Here is a 20,816-nt window from a genome sequence, read left to right as displayed (position 1 = left end):
GAATTCATCCCTTTTAGAATCTCTTAGGGAAACACAAGTGGTATCATCTACTCCAAATATCTCCTAATTATTTCAATATATCTTGCAGTATTGGGATGAGAGAATACAGAATAATTCTGGACATCTGACAAATGTTGTAAAAAAAAAGTGAGCACCATTAAGTTAGCACCACTCCAAGACAACACGGATCACTACTCTATGGATTTAATTACAAATGGACAGAAGTTGTATAGAATCTATATTAGAGGATTGACTGCCTTACTGAGCCAATCTTTCAAAGCCTAATTCATGAGAAGCCAGGGAGTTAAGAGCTCCATTAACACTGACCAAGCTTTGGCTATTTTAATAGTGGGTTTTTTAAATTAATTTTCTTAAGAATCTATGGTTAACAATGAACTAAAGGAATCTCATTAGAGATGATAATATTCTCTTGCTTTAGTGATTAAAAACTTTAGGAGTCTGTGAAAGTTGGCTGAAAAACATTAAGTCAGATGGCAATACCAAAAACATTCTATAAAGGTTATAAAAACTAATGACTTTCAACAAGTCTACAATGGGGCGGCTAGGTGGTGTACTGGATAGAGCACCAGCCTTGGAGTCGGAAGGACCTGAGTCCAAATCCAACCCCAGATACTTAATAATTACCTAGCTATGTGACCTTGGGCAAGTCACTGAACCCTATTACCTTAAATTAAAAAAAAATTCTGCAAGACTAATTTGCAAAGGAATTAGTGGTTCAGCATCCTGACTGGTATGTCATTCCAGAACACCATAGGTTTTCAGAATAGTCTATGGGAAGTTACAGCAAAAATGTATTTATAGATAAGGAACTGTCATTTGTACAATGAAACTCACCTGAGCTCTGTCTATTCGATAAAAGCGATCAGCAGAAGTAGCTAGGAGAGAAACAGACAGTGAAGAGCCACATTACAACAAAACTGATCTCCAATAAGCCTAGAGCTAGCAATCTCATACTGGTTCAGAAAGCAAGGGAGACTGTTTGGAGGAAGGCTCTCAGACAGTCTAGTTTAAGAGTTCTGTGTGGAGTGAATTCTCAATTGCTAAGAGTGGTTGCAGAGGTTAAGCCAAGGTTTGGCTATTATAGCTACAATGAGGATGGGGACTCTGTAAGCCTTAAACTCCAGGGTCATTTTTATTGAAGCCTGGACACATACATGCTTCAAAGGATCTATGAAAACATTGATATAAATTCTCCCTTTGGGAATGTGAACTAGAAGACAGCTAAGTGTGCTAGATTTTGAAGTGAAGAAGACCTGAGTTCAAATTTTACCTCCTACTTTTTAATTGCCAAGTCATTTTACCCCTCTTTACCTTCTTTTAACTGTTGGACAAGGATGATGATGGGGTTATTATCCTACCTCATGGGTTGTTTTGGGATAATATATATACAATACTTTGTAAGTCTTGCTTCACTATATCAATGGTATTCCTCATGTTGTGAAACTCTTGTCTATATCTTCCTATAAATCCCCCATAGAAGGACTAGAGCCCTTCCTTTGGATGGTTAGTGTATGGTAAAGCACAAATGTCAAAAGACATTGGACAAGGGTTTTTTCATTGACAGACACAGGGTCACAAGACTAGGATTTCTGAAAGCTGCAATATGGGCTTCAGACTGGTTACTCCTTTTACTAAGGTAAATTTGCATTTCTATCTAAGAGGACCTCAAGCATTATCCCTACAGTACATAAAGCCAAAGGGAAGTAGTCAAGATCAAGCTGAGAAGATTCAGCCTTGGGAAGGATTCAACAACAAATATAATTTTATCTTTTAATATAACAGAAATCCACATAATGAAACAGACATGATGAAACTTTTAATTGGGTAGAATTGATTTCTGGGTTAAAACTAAACACTCACAACATTCAACTTTTTTCTGCATTCGATTTTTTTTCTCAGTTTATATGCAAAGTAGCCTGGTTGGCATAAAAATACATAATACATATCTCTAATATGCTAATTTGTTCCTCTGTTACAAATCAATAGATTACCAAGGATTCAGGAATATTCTATGTTTTCTTTCACCTTACCCCTTCTCATTTCAGCCCCTTTCATGTCTGGGGATTTAACTCCATTCTTATGGAATTTGGAAGGAAGGGAATTGTTTTGAAAAAATTAAATTCCTAGTCAAGGAAACTATCTCAAAGGACAATACAGTCATGAAATAATATCAATGATACTCATACTTTGTATGAGCTTTAAAATTTATAATGTGCTTTCCATATAACATTTCATTTGATACTTAAAATATTCCTGTGTACTTTTATTGTTGTTGTTTGTTGCTATTCCCATTTTCTAGATGAGGAAATTGAAGCTCAGAGATGAGTGAATTATATGAGATATCATTGCTTTTAAGTGTCTCAGATATGACTTAAACTCAGGCCTTCCTGATTCTAAACCCAAAATTATGTTCACTACAACAGGGTCATCAAACTTGAAGCTGGCTAGTGAAAGAAGCCACAGAACTCCCAAGTGACCTAAATTATTCATAATTGGAAAACATTTAATAATTGAGAAAATACATTTCAACATAGATGATGTTAATTTATGGTTTTCTACATCAAGATGCTGCCAGATGGATCTTTTTTCTATTTAAATTTGTCATTCATTATTGTATTTCACCAAGCTACTCTTGTGAATATACCCAACTTATACAATACTGTTACTCTCTCCTCACATATAAATACAAACATGTGCCCATTCTCACTCAATGGCAAAAACCCATTTGTTGAAAAAAAATTATAAGCACTGTTCTTCAAGAAAGTAACTTTGAGAAGCTATATACCAATTCCTGAGCTGCTATTTAAAGAACTCTTCAAGAGAAGACCATAAAAGAAATATCATAAAATTGATATCCTTTATTTTATAACTGCACCTCATACAGTCACATACATTCACTTAGATCTAATATTGGTTGCATGTACAACAACATACAATCTTTTTTATCCCATAATATACCACCCCAGATGAATGCACATATATCATGGATTCATATGCACATAGAAGGAGACATACAAAAAGAGAGCAGAAAGTGCAATGCCTGGATCAAGAGTGTTCTGAAGACCCATCCCAACATATGCTTCCAGTTGAAAACTTGTGCCTTTCCTAGCTTTCTTAAGTTTTTAAAGACCACCATTTTTACTTGTAGCAAGTAAATAGTGTTTTATTAGTGTCAGACATTTTGCAAAATTTAACCCCCTTGAAGCAATAGCTTCCTGTGGTAGGTAAAGCAACTGCCTCCTAATTATTATACAGATGTGAAACTTGAGGCTCAGAGAGGTTTGTCCAAAGTCCTACAAGTAGTCGGTGACTTATCTGGGATTCTGAACCAGGTCTTCTGGCTATAGATCTAATAATCCTTCCACAATGCTTGACTAATAGACATAGCTACATACTCCTCTGCTAATGTACTACTAATTTATTCCCTCTGTCACCTTCCCAATTCACTTAGTCTCTTTCTTCAAATCATAGCCTGCATAACAGATTCCACATTCCATCCTTTCATTTTGCTTTTATTTGCCTTTATGTTTGTTTGCTAATCAATCAGTAAGTATTTATCAAAAGCCTATTGTGTGCTAGGCTTTGTGAGCAATCCTGCCTTGGAAGGTGTATTGGACTGGTCTGGCAGACAGAGCCAGCCAGCATCAAGCAGGAAGCCAGAATATTTAAGTCCAGTATCTAACACATCCTGGATGTGTGATCCTGGGCAAAGCAGGTAGCTTGTCAAAAATCCCAAGACTATAAATTGCAGAACAGTAGCAAATTTGCATTGCATTGCATTCCTAGCCATGAGATCCCACCACTAATTAAATAAAAAAATCAGGATACATATACATACATATTAATACTCTCTCTTAATGATACCCCTTTATATAGCACTGTCTCTTTTCAGAAACCTCCCTTTCTACCATCTTTAGACTCCTCTCCCTCAAGAATGGGGGGGGGGAGATGAGAAAGGGCATGGACAATAATAAACTCATTATATTAAACAAGGACAACTCCCTATCCTTCAAACAAAAGCAAGAACACTTACCATCTAGGAAGCACCACCTAGGGGAAAGTCTCTGAGCTGAAAGAGCCCTGGGGAAAGAGGTTTCCTGATCCTGAAAAGAGAGAAACAAGATTCTTGACTTAGAGATGGAAGTAACCATAGAATTCATCTAGTTCTAGGATTATGAGAACCCACAGAATAAAGTGAAACCTATGGACCCCTTCTTAGAATAATGTCTTTAAATGCATAAAATAAAACATATGGGATCACGTTTGGAATCAGTTATGTAGAAAAAATTATCAAAATGTTTTTTACAACCACATTAATGGTCCCCAGTAAAGAAACCCTAATCTAATCCAACTTCCTTACTTTATAGTATAGTAAGAAACTGAAGCTAGAGAAGTTAAATAATTTGCCTGTTGTTATATATATCCTAAGAAGTGGAGTCTGGATTTCAACTAGCCAACTGGCTCCTAATTATTATCCAGATGAGAAACCTGAGGTTCCGAGATCCATGTCTAAAGTCACACAGCTAGTTGGTGTCTTATCTGGGACTCTGAACCAGGTCTTCTGGCTTCAGATCTCATAATCCTTCCACAATTCCAGACTAATAGACAGAGCTGCAAATCCAGAGCTCTTTCAATGGCACCATGGTATTCATTCTAAGTAATAAAATATTAACAGAATTATTAATACTGAAATTTACTTCAGACAACATGATTCCAGTCTTAAACGAACCAATACATTTTATCTCATGTCACCTTAACAATAAAGTAGACAATCCTCATTCTTGTTTAACTTCTTTTGGGCCTCAGTTTCCAGAAGGGTCAAGTGAGAATCCAGAGATCACACAACCATTTAGGGCCAAGACAGGACAGAAACTATTTCTTTTAAGGTCTGATGTTTAAACTACATAGAAACAACCTTCTTCATAATTCCTCATAATTTACCTCTTAAGTCACTAAATATTAATCAATCACTACATTCACAAAAGCTATATATCTATATTTCTATATATCAGGCACAATTCTAACTACTGAAGACAAAAATTAAATAGATCCTCCTCTCATAGAATTTACATTCTATTGTGAGTTACAACAAGATGTTTGAAAATGTTATTAGGTTAGTGGAATCATTAATCCTTTCCTAAATACAAGTTAATAACTAGAATACTATGCTGAGCCTTTTAGCAGAAATTAGGAAATGAATTCAGTTGGGGGAAAAAGGGAACTTTAAACAGTTTCAGTCATGATTTTCAAGAGGTGTCTAATTATTTCATCAAAAATCCAATTCATTAACAATTATCTACCAGGATGATTTCAGAAAAAACCTGGAAAGAGTTATATAAACAGATACAAAGTGGAATGAGCAGAAGCAGAAGGACACTGGACACAGTAACAGCAATGTCATAAGGATAATCAACTGTGAAAGATTTAGGTCTCAACAACACCACAATCCAAAATAATTCCAAATATCTTAAGATGAAAAATGCTATCCACCACCAGAAAAAGAACTGATACAATCTGAATATAGAGCGCAGTTGTTGATGTTGTTGTTTGATTCTCTTGGGGTTTTCTTTGGGGGTGGGGTACTGTTTTCTTTTGCAACATGATTTATTTGGATTTATGTTTTGTATGACCACACATGTATAATCTATATCAAATTGCTTGCCTTGTCAAGGGTGAAGGAATGGAGGGAGGAAAAGAATTTGGAACTCAAAATTTTAAAAACAAATGTCAAAAATTGCTTTTACATATAATTGGAAAATAAAATAAAACATAAGCATTTTAAAAATAATTCATTATTAAAATAGTTGGGGGGTACCATCAAAGGGCATTTTCTTTCCTTTTCAAAACTAAGGGGAAAATAATAAACAGTGAAGATATTGATGCCACTATTTCCTTTTTCCCATGACAGTAAAAAGACATTAGAACATTTAAAGTTTCCCTAGTCAAATAGATTTCCTCTACTAGGCAGAATTACAATGAACTACACTAAAATATTTTGCTTGTAATTTAAAAACTCTGGGTAGTTGACAGTATCACAGATTTAAAGTTGGAAAAGTTCTTAAATGTTATTTAGTCCAACTTCCTCATTGTAAAGACAAGGAACTGGGACCAGGAAGTTAAATACCTTGCCCAAGGTGAAGCAGCTAGCATTTGGCAAAGGTGGGATTAAGTCAACTAGCATTAATAAAGTGATTATAATGTGTATCAGTCACTGTAGAAAGCATTTAGTTTGAATCCAGGTCCTTTGACTCTACCACTTGAATGATCCAAAGGATATGAAATACCATAATACCAATTGAAAAAATGAAATAATCAAGTGATTTTTAAATGATATATTTAGGTACCAGCTTCAACCCCATTTGCTTTAGTAAAAGTAATACCATTTATATAAGGGCATCAATATAGTAGCACAGTGGATAGAGCACCTGGCCTAGAGTCAGAAAAACTCATCTTCCCAAGTTCAAATCTGGCATTAGATATTTCATAGCTGTGTGACCTAGGGCAAGTTATTTAATCATGTCTTCCTCAGTTTTCTTATCTATTAAAATGACCTAGAGAAGGAAATAGAAAACCCCCTCTAGAATCTTTCCCAAGAAAGCCCTAAAAACTTCATGAAGTTTAGGATATGACTGAAACAAGTAAGGAACAATGACAATAGTAATTTATATAGAACTTTAAAGTTTACAAAATTTGATATACATATATTTGCAAAATATATGCATATAAAGATAATTTATATACATACACACACACACACACACACACACACACACACACACACACACACACACACATATATATGTTAAATGATTAACTCACAATGTTTCTAGGAGGGTATCCCATTTTTTAGATAGAGAAACTGAAACATATTAAGTGGCTTGCCCATGAGCATACAATCTGAGGCTAGATTTGACCTCAGGACTTCCTGACTCCAAGTCCAGTATATATATAATCTACTGCCTACTGTGGATTCTATCTAGCTGCCTAGTTGCTTTCTCTGTTCCTTTCCCAAAAGGCAAGTTTCCTTTTCTCATCCCCCTTGATCTCTCTATGACTTTTATTTCTTTCAAGAAATGCAGGATGCATCAACAAATGAAAATTCTGAGAAAGGAATCCAGAAGAAGCATATGGTTCAGTTATACCTCCAAATCTTGAGCAAATTCTGTCTATCTGACTGTCCGGATTTGAGGAAACAACTTGGAAAAGGAGCAGTCATAATACTTTGGCAAGATTTTTCTGAAAATAGATGATACCAAGCTTTCTAGCCTAGGAAAATAATAATAGTAGTAGTAGTAATAATAATAATTAATAATAATAATGACATAGGACTAATAACAGTAATGGAAGCTTGAGACAAAACTAATTTGGGGTATATGCCAAGCTAAGATAATGAATTGGGGACAAATAGAGTAACCCTGGGTAAATACCATACATGCGACTAGAAACAGAAAACTGGTGTGTAGGTAAGAGATCAGAGATGGACATTTGGAATGCTTGTATTTAGCCTAAAGATAATTACTAAAACCAATAATGTAGATTATCTTACTAAAGCAGTAATTAGAGACAAGGACAGGAAGTTGAAGTCATACCTTCAGAAAAAGTAAGGGGTAGGTAAAAGAAAGTGGTCCAGTAAAGGAAAAAGAAGCAAAGTCACAATAACACTCAATGAATCATGAAGTTAAATAGGGCTGACACCATCCCACTTCCCCTAGGCAAAGAATGTACCTAAACACTCTTAAGATAAGTACAGGGCTAACCTATACTTAACAGTCTTGGGACACTGAGCCTTCACCCTCTATTGATTCAGAAAATTGGCTGAGAATATGAGCAACCTGTGACTGACTCAGGGCTGGCAGCAGTTGATTTTTTGCATTTTGGAGGCCTAAGATGGATCAAATACCAAAGGAGAATATTGCTAATATTTTCCAAAGTGAAATAACCAAATGATGAATCTGAGAACTCTTTTCTTCACAAACTCACTTAAGGTCTATCACTTACTCAAATTCCCAGAAGAAGATCTGGTCAACAGCAACAACAGCAATGGTAACTAAATAAGGTTATGAACAGAAAAGGTAGAACTCTGAATCCAGTTTCAGGTTCCCTTTTTTGTCACCTCACTACTCTGTACATAAATTGCAACACTATTAAGTTAAAGATAGTTGATACTGTTATGACTCTTCACTGGCCCTAAATCAGTCCTTTTGGGTATGAATCAAGGAGTTAAATTTCCAGAGCTTAAATCTATCACATTCTTAGGCTGAGATATAAAAACTATCTATGTACAAAGACTTCCCTGATATAGGTGTGATTGTGTGTTTGAGGGAAAGATAGAAAGAGAGAGACAGAAACAGAGAGAGGAAGAAAGGGAGAATCAAAATTACAAATCTGTCATCCTGGTATGTCATTTAACTCTTTTGACAGTGCTCAGAGCTCTAATAACATAGAAATAGTGATTATGGGCAAACAGAAGCCCAAGAACGGTATTCAACTACAAGCCAAATAACCCTCCTAAAGTACAGAACTAAACTTGCAAGTCATTCCTATACTCAAAAACCTTCAATGGTTCACTATTACTTTAAAAATAAAATAGAACCTCATTAAACTGGTGATTAAGACCTTGTGAAGTCTGGTTCCATCATACCTTTCTAGACATTTTTCATTTTTCTACCCTTCACAAACACGTGTTAGATAAATTGAATGAGGAGTCTGTTTTCTATTCTGACAGCCTGTGAAGGCTATCTTTCATTCCTAGGACAAATTCCCTCCTTGTTCCTGAATGTTACAATCCTTCTTTTCCCTGATGGTCCAGCTTCTTCCATGAAACCCTCCTTGAACTCCAAATAAAAATGTTCTTGTCTCATGCTACTTAATCAATACCTCTCCTTTGTGCTTTTATCCCCATCCATAGTCATTTTGTGTATACATCCTATCTTTAAAAAACTTCTTGAAGACAAGAAGCAAGGGAATGTTAGCAGAAAATGGACAGTCAATCCAAAAGATAGCAATCATTGTCCTAAGAAAAATAAAAGAATCACTGTAGTTACATAGTCAAAACAATTAATCTATAAATGGTGACAGGTGCATGAAAAAGGTGAAAAATTACTAGCTGGAAGAAAGAGACAAAAAAGAGCCCAGCCTGGTTTTGGTGGTTTGATGACCAAAATGGATCAATCATATGACTATTCCAATGAAACCCATTAAAATAACTGAGAAAAAAGAATGGATTAAGTGGTCTCATTTTCAGAACTGTAACAATTTCAATTCTACAAACTTAAAGAGATTATAATTCTGTTTTTAGTTGGGTCAATCAATTTCCTGGTATCCTCCCAAGGGCAAGTTTCATCCTTTATTTTAGACTGTCAATTACCTAACACTGACTAATTGTTTTAATAAATAGTTGTTGCTGTTATAGTTAGTTTTGCTATTTATGAGTATGATGGAGGATAGAGGCAAGAGAGTGGGGATGTGAGTTTAGTGGTGCTTTGCCCTCCCTGCTGCCCAGTAGTGAGTAATAGAATAAGAAGTTGGATTCTTTTTTGTGAAAGTTGCTTATCTTTGTTCCTAACTGACAGGAAAATGAGGATGACTATTAACACAATCAAACCCTCATACTAAGAACAAACTGCCTACGTTTCAAAAGGAAATTGTGATTAGAACCTAGCAACAAGAAAGACAGCAATTGGTAAAACAATTCAAGACAAAAAAATAACAATAACAGCAAACTACTTAGTTTAAAAGATATTAAGTCCCTGTTTATAACTGTTCTGTCGACTTTGAAGTCTAGGTCATGAGATGGAGCTTAACTTAACATATACCATGTCTTTTTAAGATCCTTTTGGATAGTTCAGGGAAAAGTTACAAAATCTTCCCAGATGTCCTTCAAATATGTATATTTTATGTGCTAATTCTTTGGTAATGGGGGTAATTAACTCAAAGTCGTTCCAAGAATAAATCTAATGGTGATATCTCCAGTGGTGATAAGGAGAGAGAGAAGAATAAGGATGGAAGGGCTGGCTTACAGCTTCTTCATCTAATGTCTTACACTATAGTTATGATCATAAGAATCCAGAAACCGTAGGATCCAATCTCAAGTTTGAGGGAATTTGGGTAAGGCAAGTCTCATCACTAGACCTCAGTCTTCATTTAAAAAAATAAAGAAGTTGTATTCAATGACCTATAATAGTCCTTCTACGTCAGCAGTCTACGATTCCTATCAACAAGTAAGAGCTTGTGTAGTGTTTTTGTACTAAAAGGGTTCCAGAAACAATAGTGAGGCAGATCAAGTGTAAGGAATTGGTAAGGGAAGCTTCAAGCTGGTTTTCATGATATAACTCCCAGAATACTGAGAATAGAATCAGAACTGATAGCTGTTTCTGTTCAGAAATTATCAATTTGAGACCAACTTTTAATGACTCCATTTTGGGTTTTCTTGGCAAAGATCCTGAAGTGGTTTGTAACTTGCTTCTCCAATTCAATATATAGATGGGGAAACTGAGGTAAACAGGGTGAGGTGATTTGTCTAGGATCACAAGACTAGTGTGAGATTTGGTTTAAATTCAGGAAGATGAATTTTCCTGGCTCCATCCTGGAACTCTAACCCCTCTTTTCTTTTTATTATCTGTGTAATATTCTGCAAGTTAATGCATCTTTCTGACTTCAATGTTCCCACTTGTTTAATGAAAGGGTAGGATTTGATGCTAAGATCTCATTCAACTCTATATCAATGATCTTGTCACACTATTATTTGTACTACATGAACCATCAAAGCAACTTATGACAGGGAAATATTCCTATGTCCCAATAATATGAAACATTTTAAGGGAAAAAATAGCCCCCTCAATAGTGATAAATTGGGAGACCCAGAACTTTAAATGTCTAGTAATACAGTGTTTATAGTTTCTAAATTTTCAATAATGAAAGAACATCTGGATGTTAGCAATAGGAATTCGTTAAGGGAAGGAAAAGTACTAAATCCCTGTCTACAAGGGAGAAGAAAGTAAAAATAAAGGAAAACTAATGTTTTCCTGGAATATATTTTTTTTAAAAAGTAGATAATCAGAGGAAAGGGGATTTTAGAATGTGCAAATGGATGTTTTGGCAGCATCTGTACTTTTACCAGATGTGAATATCAAACATTTATTTTACTTCTGCTATGTGCAAAGCATTGGACATATTAAGTAGTATAAAATGCAATCTCAATACAATACACATTCAAATAACTTATATTTTAATTGAGGAGGTCAAGTATAGATACAAGATAAAAAATAACACAAAAGATAGTGTTTGATAAGTGCCTACTAAGTAGTACAAGCAGTGAGCGTAGAAAGAATTTAGAGGAAGGACAAAGTTCAATTTGGATTTATTTTTTACTAAGGCTAATCCCTCTCTTTATTTAAGCAATCCCATTCCATTCCATCTCTTCCAACAGATTGCCCTCTCTGTTATCCCCACTCTTTCACTTGTTTTCAATCCCTCCTTGTCCATTGGCTCATTTCCAATTTCCTGTAAGCATGCCCATATCTCCCCAACTGGAAAAAATGCTCACTTGAACCTTTCATTTCTGCTAATTATTGTTCTGGATCTTCAGTCTTTTGTAGATAAATTCCTCAAAAAGGTCATCTACAGTAGGTTCCTCCATTCCATTCTCTTCTTAACCCCTTGCAATCTAGTTTTTTTGCACTCAAACTGCTCTCTGCAAAGTTATTAATGCTCTCTAGGTTGCCAAATCCAATGACTTTTCCTCAATCCTCTTACTCCTTGACATCTCTGAAGCTTTTGTCACTGTTAATCAACCTTTCCAACTTGATATTATCTGCTCTCTAGGTGTTCAGGACATCACTCTCTTCTGGTTGACTCCCCACCTATATGACCCCTCTTTCTCTATCTCCTTTGCTGGATCCTTTTCCAGATCACACCTCCTCACAACTTGTATCCTTTAGGGTTCTGTCCTGGGCCCTTCTCTTCAACCTCTACACTATTTCTAATCAATCCTCAAGGTTTAATTACTGAGTTTAATCCTACTTTAACCTCACTTCTGACACTACCTGTATGACCTTGATAAACCAATTAAATACTTAAATCATTTAAACTTGAATAAATAACGAAAAGTCTTAATTTTCTTATTTCTAATATGAAGAGGTGAAATAATTGACTTCTAAAGCCCTTTCTAGTGTCACAGTTAAGATCCTAGGTTCCTCCAAATTTTCCTTCACTGTCAATGTCAGCTTTGCAACAACATCTCTAGAATATGCCCCCTTCTCTTTTCTTGGCACTGCAACCACTCTGGTACAGGTCCTCATCACATTATTCCTGGACTAGTAAAAAGCCTTGCCGGTGGGTCTGCCCTCCTCATCTCTTTCTCCACTCCATTCAGCCACTAAAGTGATTTCCCTAAAGCACAAGTCTGATAGTGTTATAATCTCCCAACCTCCTCAATAAATTTCACTGACTTGCTATTGCTTCCAGGCTAAACACAAAGTTCTTCATATTCTAACCCCCTCCCACCATGTTTCAGTCATCTTACTCCCTTATATGTACTATTTCATCTGGTAATATTACCCTCTTTGCTCTCCCATGGTCAAGACACTTCATCATTTAGTTCTGGGCAATTTCTTGTATTACTCATGCCCATGCCCCATTCCTGGAATACTCAGACTATTGGCCTCTTTGCCTTCTTTTTAAGTCTTAACTAAAATCTCATCTCCTACAGGAAACCTTCCTCAACCCCTCAATTCCAATGTTCTCCCTCCTTTAATTACTTCCTATTTATCCTAAATACAGGTTGCTTTGTATATATTTGTAGGGTTTTTGAGCTTACAACAGACAGTAAGCATTATCTTTTTCCTCTTTCTGAATCCTTACCAAATTGCACTTTTTTTCTGGCTCATAGGAGGTAATTAATACATGTTCACCTATAGATTGGCCTAAAATGGTGGGAGCCAATACTTTAAGGATGAAAAAGAATTTGAAGGACAATTAGGACCTAGATAAACTGAGCAGAAAGGATCAGGTCTTCCTGGAAAGAGGAAACAATGTGTTACCATGTGTTACTGTAACAGTGTTACAGTATTGCAATGGAAAGAGTACAGTTTTGGAGTCAGTCATCTAAACTGAATTCTATAGCTTGGCCACTTGTGTTGGGACATTTCTTAAGCTCTTAGGTCTTTTTCCCAGGATTACTAGAGGGATACCTGGGACATCAGTTTAGTAGTAATATGTTTCTATAGTAAAGTATGGAGTTCAATTTGGAGATAAAGGCTAGGATCAAATAATGGAAGGCTTTGAATTCCAGGAGAAGGACTCCAGATCATTAAATTTACATTTCATATACCAAGTAGTAGTTGAGCTTTAGTTATCTTTGCCAAATTAACGCTCGGTAGTGGCCAAACCTCAGTAGATGCTATAGATTTTTAAATGTCAATTTTGCAGAAATTTAAGATTCACAACAAATGTGAATGTTAATTGATACCTTCAGTTAAACTAATGAAGAATAAATTACTTAGTGTCAAAAAGGGGTAAATATGAAAAATTGGTTTCAAAGTCAAACTTAATGGAATTGAAGCCAGATAGAAGGAAGAATCTTGAAAGGAATAATGGAACTCACTATTGAAAGCATCCAATGGTGTTCTGTGTTTTAGTTCAAGGTGGTTATATTTCAGTACAGTTAATGTCAGGGAGATGTCTCAAGAAAAGAAAAAGAAACACAGGGAAGGAGGGAAAACAAAGAAAGGATGGAGAGCAAGCTTCTGCTCCATTGGACTTTGTAATATTTATAACAGCTGGCTTCTATATAACTAGATTTGAAGGTTCAAGGCTATAGCAGGATTAATAGACTTAAAGCATAAATCAAAGTGGCAGGACATGTCTGGAAGTGCTACCTTGAGCTAAAAGTGTTTAAGCCCCAATCTCAAACTTGAAAGGCAAGACAATTCTTTGTAAACCCCAATTGCCCCATACTTCTCAGCTGTCTCTTGCTTTTTGAGGAACTGTATGTCCTTTTCTTGAATATACCTAGAAAATACCTGATGATACCTAGAAAACAGGATCAGAGGCCCTCATGCAACCAGAACCCAAAGGGTAAAATACCATCCCTATGGATTGTCCAGTGCTTACAATCTTGATGGGGATTTTAGTGAAGATTAAATGAAATAACTGCTACAAAAGAATTCTGCAATTAGAAAATCAAACTTATTAAAGACCAAGAAGAATAGTAGGGTCAAAAAATAGAAATGAACATGGGATGCAGAAGATTTATTAAAGAATCCCATATATCTAATTCCTTGCTAAAGAAGCTACAATGGTTTTCTCCCAGATCAAATCTGAATTGCTTCTCCAACTTTTCTTTACCCTATGCCAAATGCATTCTTTCCAAACGTTTTTTCTTTCTACTCATGAACATATCTACTCTGTTTAAGTCAGATTGGTCTTACTTTTCCTACATATCATAGTCATTATTGTTCAAGTAGTTTTGTTCATGTTATCTTGACAATTCTCTCTGACCTATCCAAATTGTATTCATCCGTCAAACTGGAGCATCATATCCTCTTAGATGTCTTCTTTGATAGCTCTAGTTCACAGTTACATTTGTCCTTCCTGATTTCTCATCATACCCAATTATCCTTACCTTTAATTTTAAGACTTGAAATATTGAGCATCTCAAGACACAGGATGACTAATTATTTTCAATAGGCTCCATGGCATCCCAGACCCCAAAAGAAAGACCCCAAAAGAAAAATCTACTGTTTGCCTTAAAGGAAGGAGTAAAATATAATACTTAAACTCTTTAGTCATTTGGAAACTTTCTAGGCATGGGGAAAGAAGTAGGGAAAAAAAGATTATTCATGCTTCCTCTTCTACACTAAGGAATCAGAATCAAAACCCTAGCCCATTCTGTCAAAAATTCCTTTTCTCTTCTTCCCATTTGGAAGAGTGAAAATTGAGAAATGCATTCACTTATCTGGCCTCTCCCTGTCTGGTACCTTCCCTCTTACCTTCTCAATTTCTTGTGACTCTTCTCTGTATTCCTTACACACTGAATTCCTTACAAACATGGATAAATCAGTATAGTTTTTCAATATTTCTGATTATTTTATTAAATTATTTTGCAATATTCTATCTTGTCTCTGTCATGTTGTCTGGTCTTGTCAATTGGAGAGTGGAATCATTCCATATTGTAATGGAGAACTGGTATATTTGAAACAATGATAGATTTTGAGAGGGAAAGGAATGGAGATAGCACTTACTTTATAAACATTATCTCATCTATAGTCAGGAGGTCTAAATTTGAATCCAAATTCTGGTAGTTACTAGATGTGTGATAATGACAAATCAATCCACCTTGCTATACCTCATTTTCTTATCTGAAATGGACAACCTAAAATATGTAACACTCACCTTCTTCAAGGGTTATTATGAGAAACATGCTTCACAAACCTTAAAATACTATGTAAATCTGAATTCCCTATATCCTTTTCAGAACCTAAAACACTACAGAGCATAATAAAATGATGATTTTAGGATTCTCTTAACTAAGGCACTTACCTTTCTAGATGAGGCATCTGAGTCTCAAGAATTTAAGGATCTAACTCAAAGTCACACAGACTTTATATGCTCAGTAAATATTATTTATTTAGAAGCATGGAATGGTAGGTAGAGACATGGATTTGGAGTCAGTAAGATCTGGGTTGGATTTTCATCCCAAATATTTATTACCTGTGTGACCTTGGGCAAGTCACTTACCTTCTCTGGGTCTCAACTTCCTTATCTGCAAAATGAAGCTATTGTACCCTTAAAGTTCCTTCTACCTCTTAATCTATAACTCTGCAAGCTTTGCAAAGGTCATTTTCTCCAATTAACCTAATAATACTTATTTTCTGAGCTAGTATGGAATAAGACAACAATGGAATATCAATTAGAATGACCATCTCAAGAATCAATGTCTGACCCCTCTGAATGTCAGCTATCTATAGACCAGTCCAGGTTTCCCGTGCAACCTATATTGTATCCTCACAATCCTTAGAAACCAAACTCACCTTTTTGAAATAGAGTTCATAATGAAACCCCACACAGATCCTAGCCTTGTAGTGGAGAAAATTGCTTCTCCAAATCATGTACAATGTGTACCTTAACTAAATGCACTTGCATACCAAATGGTTGGCTTCTTGAATGATTTTTTTTTCCTGGAATAGTTGAAAATAAAATGCTCTGAGAAAGGAAGACAAGGAAGAAGATGAGGAAATATAGTTTATTTTTGCAGAAATCAGGGAGGCTATGAGGTTCTGTTTAATTTGACAGAAATTCAGACCAATTTTCTAGGAACTGTTTATCTTTGCATGTATGAATGAGTGTACATATATGTTTATATATGTGATATATATTATATATGTGTATATGTATATGTAATATATACAGTCTAAATAATGAAATGAATCATTTTTAGCCAATGCATAATGTAGCTCTGGGTAAAGTTCCCTTTAAAAAGTATGTGGGCATATGTTCCATAGAGCAGAAATTTCTTTAATGGATTTTATTTCTTTTTGACCTAGCACTGATGAAGATGAAAAGGATTGATACTGGACAAAAATTATGAAATCTCTTAAGTTCTCCCTTGTGCCTCTCTTCCTTGCCCCCTTTTCCCCATTTCTGTCCTGATGCCCCCATTTTCAGGCATTCAGTGTTAGAACTACTTAATAACACCTTTCCCACTTTCATAACATTTAGTGAGTTAAGATTCCTCCTTTACACTTTGATTGGATCTGATTTCTATGAATGCTAGGCTTCTTAATCTCTTTTGAGTTCTTGAACCCTCAGATAGACTGGGAAACTGTGGGATGAATTCAAGGATACCAAGTTAAGATCCCCTGTACTAATAGGTTACTTCTGCATCTTTGAAGAATTTATCTTTGAATGGAAGATGAAAAATTCTTTTTAAAAAAAAAAATCAACCTCAAGTCCAGGAAATCTTTTTTTCAAGCTTCAAGCCCTTCAGTGCTTGAATGAGAGAGATGGGTTGGAGGAGAGGGAGCTTTCATTTTTTTAACACTAGCTCCGGGGGAAAGAACAAGGGATAATGCTAGACAGATATCTAAGCTTGGTATAAGGAAAAACTTCCTAATAATCAGAGCTGTTCAAAAATAGAATAGGATACCTCAGGAAGTTGTGACTGCTCTTCATTAGAGGTTTCCAAGAGGAAGAATCTAAGTCAGCTATATTTTAGGTCTGGTTAAGACTAGAGAGCTTTTGAGTTGCTTTCTACCTCTGAGCTTCTGTTATGAGAAAAGGCACCACAGACAAATCTCCAGAACTTCCAGCTCAGAAATTTGAGCTGAGGCCTGAAAAGATAGGAAGCTTCAGATACTGAAAGGCTGAATCCAGGTTGGGGCTAAGTATATTATACTTAGGAAAAATGATAGCAACAGTAAAAAAAATAAAAAATAAAATTCTGATAAGCTTGAAAGGACATTACATGATAGTATCTATCCAAATCTTATTAACATGAAAGTCAATTATTATAAAATACTGAAGAATTACATAGCATTGCTTACTTGTTCTTTAATATGTTTACAAGGAATACATATTAATAAATATTTTATTTACAAATAATCACAAATTAGTGAGCTAGGGGATGCTGTGCAAAGGGAGATATTTCACCATTTACAAAGCAGCTGTGACTGCCAGAGCAAAAACTATAATCCTGTCAACTATAATTGTATTTGAATGTAATAAGAATCTTTAATAAAATCTGACAGATATTCCAAAACATGTCAACTCAGTTAAGGAGAGGTTGATAAATGGGGATTTACTGATGTTGCAATGATTGGGGCTGTACAATGAGAATGTCTAGCTCTAAATCTTTGGATGGCAACCAAGAAAACCAGAGACAAAGTGAGAAGCCAAAACTGAGAAGTTAGAGAATGTGCTGAATTTGAGTGATTCAGGCTAGATTTGGATAATACTGACTTAGAAAAACTAGATCTTATTGACTCTGAAGTCATCTCTGTATTCTCTTGAGTAAAAGTTTCAAACTCAGAAAATGTGAGCTTTTAAGCTACATAAAGGATCTCTACAACAGCACATTAACATAGAAACTACTTACTCATATTTATATTTATTTTTATTTAATTTAATTTATTTTATTACATTTATTTTTATAAATATTTTTCAATTGAATTTTAATCTATTGTCCACCCCACTTTAGAGTGTGGGCCTCAGTCACTTTCCCTACTATTCTAGAAAAAGAGTTCTTAGCATTTCTTGGTCATAGATCCCCTTGGTAGCCTAGTGAAACCTAGTGATGTCTCTAAATGAAAAACATAAAATACATGGGATTACAAAGGAAACTGAATTACACTGAATATAGCTATTAAAATTGTTTAATATAATGATAAAAATAGTCACAATTTAAACAGTCATTTAAGGTTTGCAAAGTGTTTTTACAAACATGATCTCATTTAATCCTCACAACAATCCTTGCAGGAAGGTGCCATGATCCCCAAGCAGAACCTAGGGAAGAACACCTGCTTCAAAGTCTATGCCATCTTGCCTAGAATCTTGAACATAACAGGGGCTTCATAAAGGTTTGATTAACTGCTAGCTTCTGGAAAGTAGATGATGTTTCACTGTATTTGTATTCTCAGTTGTGGCACATAGTAGATACTTAACAAATACAAGTTGATTAATTGATTCTACATTAAATCATTTCTGAAAGCACACACAATTTGAGGGGTGGGGGTAAGACAATAAGGTAGAAATCAGACAGGCAGATGAGAGAGTCAGGAGTGCCCAGGGATCAAAGGCCAAAGCAGACATTCAAAAGACTGAAATGCAGCCAGAAACCAAAAAGAATCCAAGAGCAGAACAAAAGCAATCAAGACAACAGAGCAAGGGAGGGCACTGGCACCAAGGAGACCTTAGATCTGAAGCAGTCTTCTATCCCAGGGAGGAAGCTTCTTGTGCACATTCTGCTGGGGCAGGAACCAGTCCCAGGGCTCTGGCAGACTAAAGCCTGCAGGAGAAAGCAGGGAAGTGGGCATACCTGACTATAGTGAGAAATGGAGGGATAGGGACTGGACTGCTAGTTCACTGGCATAGGGAGCTGGCCAAGGTGAGGCAGTTGGGAAGGGAGAACTCCTTCCACCAATTCAGGGTCTTATCTTCTTTTACTCTTAAATTCCCAGAAAGTTGTTTAGAGCACATAATAAGTTAAGTGACTTGTCCAGGGTCACACAGCCAATATGTGTCAGAGGTGAAACTTGAATCCAGGCCCTCCTGGATTTAGGACTGGCTCTCTACTACACAATATTGCCTCTCATCAAATGTAAAGTCATGTGAAATAATCTGAAGAAACAAGGGGGTGAATCTTAACTTGTGTCAGGGGAAATGGAGGAGAGAAATATTTGTGATCCAGAGGAAATGAAATTGAAGAATTCCTAAATATCTGGAGGTACATAAATTAGCCATGTAACTTTTCCTATGTTGGTAAAGTTGAACACTCTGAAAAGTAAATAGCTCCAAGAAATAATAATATGGATATACAAGTACAAGTTATCTGATAACCAGTCATGAAGAATTGAGAGATCTGCTTTTTTCCTCAGAGATTTATATAGATATTTAGATGTAAATAATAATCTTTGTTCTTCATTCTTGAAGAACATGACATCAGGGAACTGAAGCCACAACAAACATATGAATTGGATTTGAGTGAGGGGGGGCTGTGCTAAGTCACCAGTCTCACTTTCTCCTCCAGAGTCATTTGGGTCCAGTGGCCAGATATGAAGCAGGATGACTGAAGATGGCCCTGGATGTGAGACAGTCAGGGTTAAGTGACTTGCCCAAGGTCACAAGGCTAGTAAGTGTCAAGTGTCTGAGGCTGGATTTGAACTCCTGTTCTCCTGATTCCAAGGCCAATGATCTATCCACCCCTTCATCTAGCTGTCCTTAGATGTAGATATAAATATAGTCAGTGACCAAAATGGACCCAAACTAAAATAAACAATACCTACTCTTGATGATCTGGACTAATGAGGCTGTCCAAAAGGATTCTAGAAAGCATTGTAAGGATTTACAAAGTCTTAGGCACAACTGGGATTTTTTCCATGACTGCTGATTAAAGGTAGAAGAGAAAATGCCATCCATACTACTTAACAATCTGATGGGGTGGCTAGGTGGTGCAGTGGATAAAGCACCGGCTCTGGAGTCAGGAGTACCTGGGTCCAAATCCGGTCTCAGACACTTAATAATTACCTAGCTGTGTGGCCTTGGGCAAGCCACTTAACCCCATTGCCTTGCAAAAAAAAAAACCTAAAAAAAAAACAATCTGTCTGAATTTGGGCCAGTCATTTACCTTCTCAGTTTTCTCAACAATAAAATAAATGGTCAAGACTAAGGTCTCTAGGTTCCCTTTCAGCTCAAAATCTACAGTTCATTATGATTCTACAATCTATAATAAATATGTATATATGTATTTTTATATCTTCTTGATATTATAAAAAGGTCAATGCATAATAAAGATTTACAGTTTTCAATGTATATGTAAATTTTTCTTTTTATTGATATTTGTTTAAGGTTCAAGAATCAAAACACTGAGCAAGAAAGAAAGCTACATATATACATACATATTATATAGTGTATATTATACATATATTATAATATAATAAAATATAAAATAAACTATATGCATTATCACAGAAAAATAAGAAGTATATAAAAATCACAGCAACTTATCAGAAAACAATCTAATAGGTCCAAAATAAAAAAGAAAGAAATTCATAAACAATGTAAAGACTGACAAATTGCCT

At 35.6% G+C, this 20,816-nt stretch overlaps 1 protein-coding gene across 6 annotated transcripts in view; it reads right to left on the bottom strand.

The window, feature by feature from the left end:
• Window positions 1-20,816, bottom strand: part of DGKI (diacylglycerol kinase iota) — a 592,236-nt gene that overhangs the window by 97,393 nt on the left and 474,027 nt on the right. For 5 of the 6 annotated variants that reach the window (XM_074193600.1, XM_074193597.1, XM_074193598.1 and 2 more), the window contains 3 exons: window positions 18,929-19,024; window positions 4,055-4,124; window positions 856-896 (listed from right to left, as the gene is read on the bottom strand). In XM_074193600.1, coding sequence (XP_074049701.1) covers window positions 856-896; window positions 4,055-4,124; window positions 18,929-19,024 — 207 coding nt within the window. The remainder of the gene's footprint in view (window positions 1-855; window positions 897-4,054; window positions 4,125-18,928; window positions 19,025-20,816) is intronic. The other variant, XM_074193602.1, reaches the window with a different exon arrangement.

Source organism: Macrotis lagotis, chromosome 7 (genome assembly GCF_037893015.1).
Source record: "Macrotis lagotis isolate mMagLag1 chromosome 7, bilby.v1.9.chrom.fasta, whole genome shotgun sequence".
NCBI lineage: Eukaryota > Metazoa > Chordata > Mammalia > Peramelemorphia > Peramelidae > Macrotis > Macrotis lagotis.
This window is presented reverse-complemented; position numbering and strand designations above follow the sequence as displayed.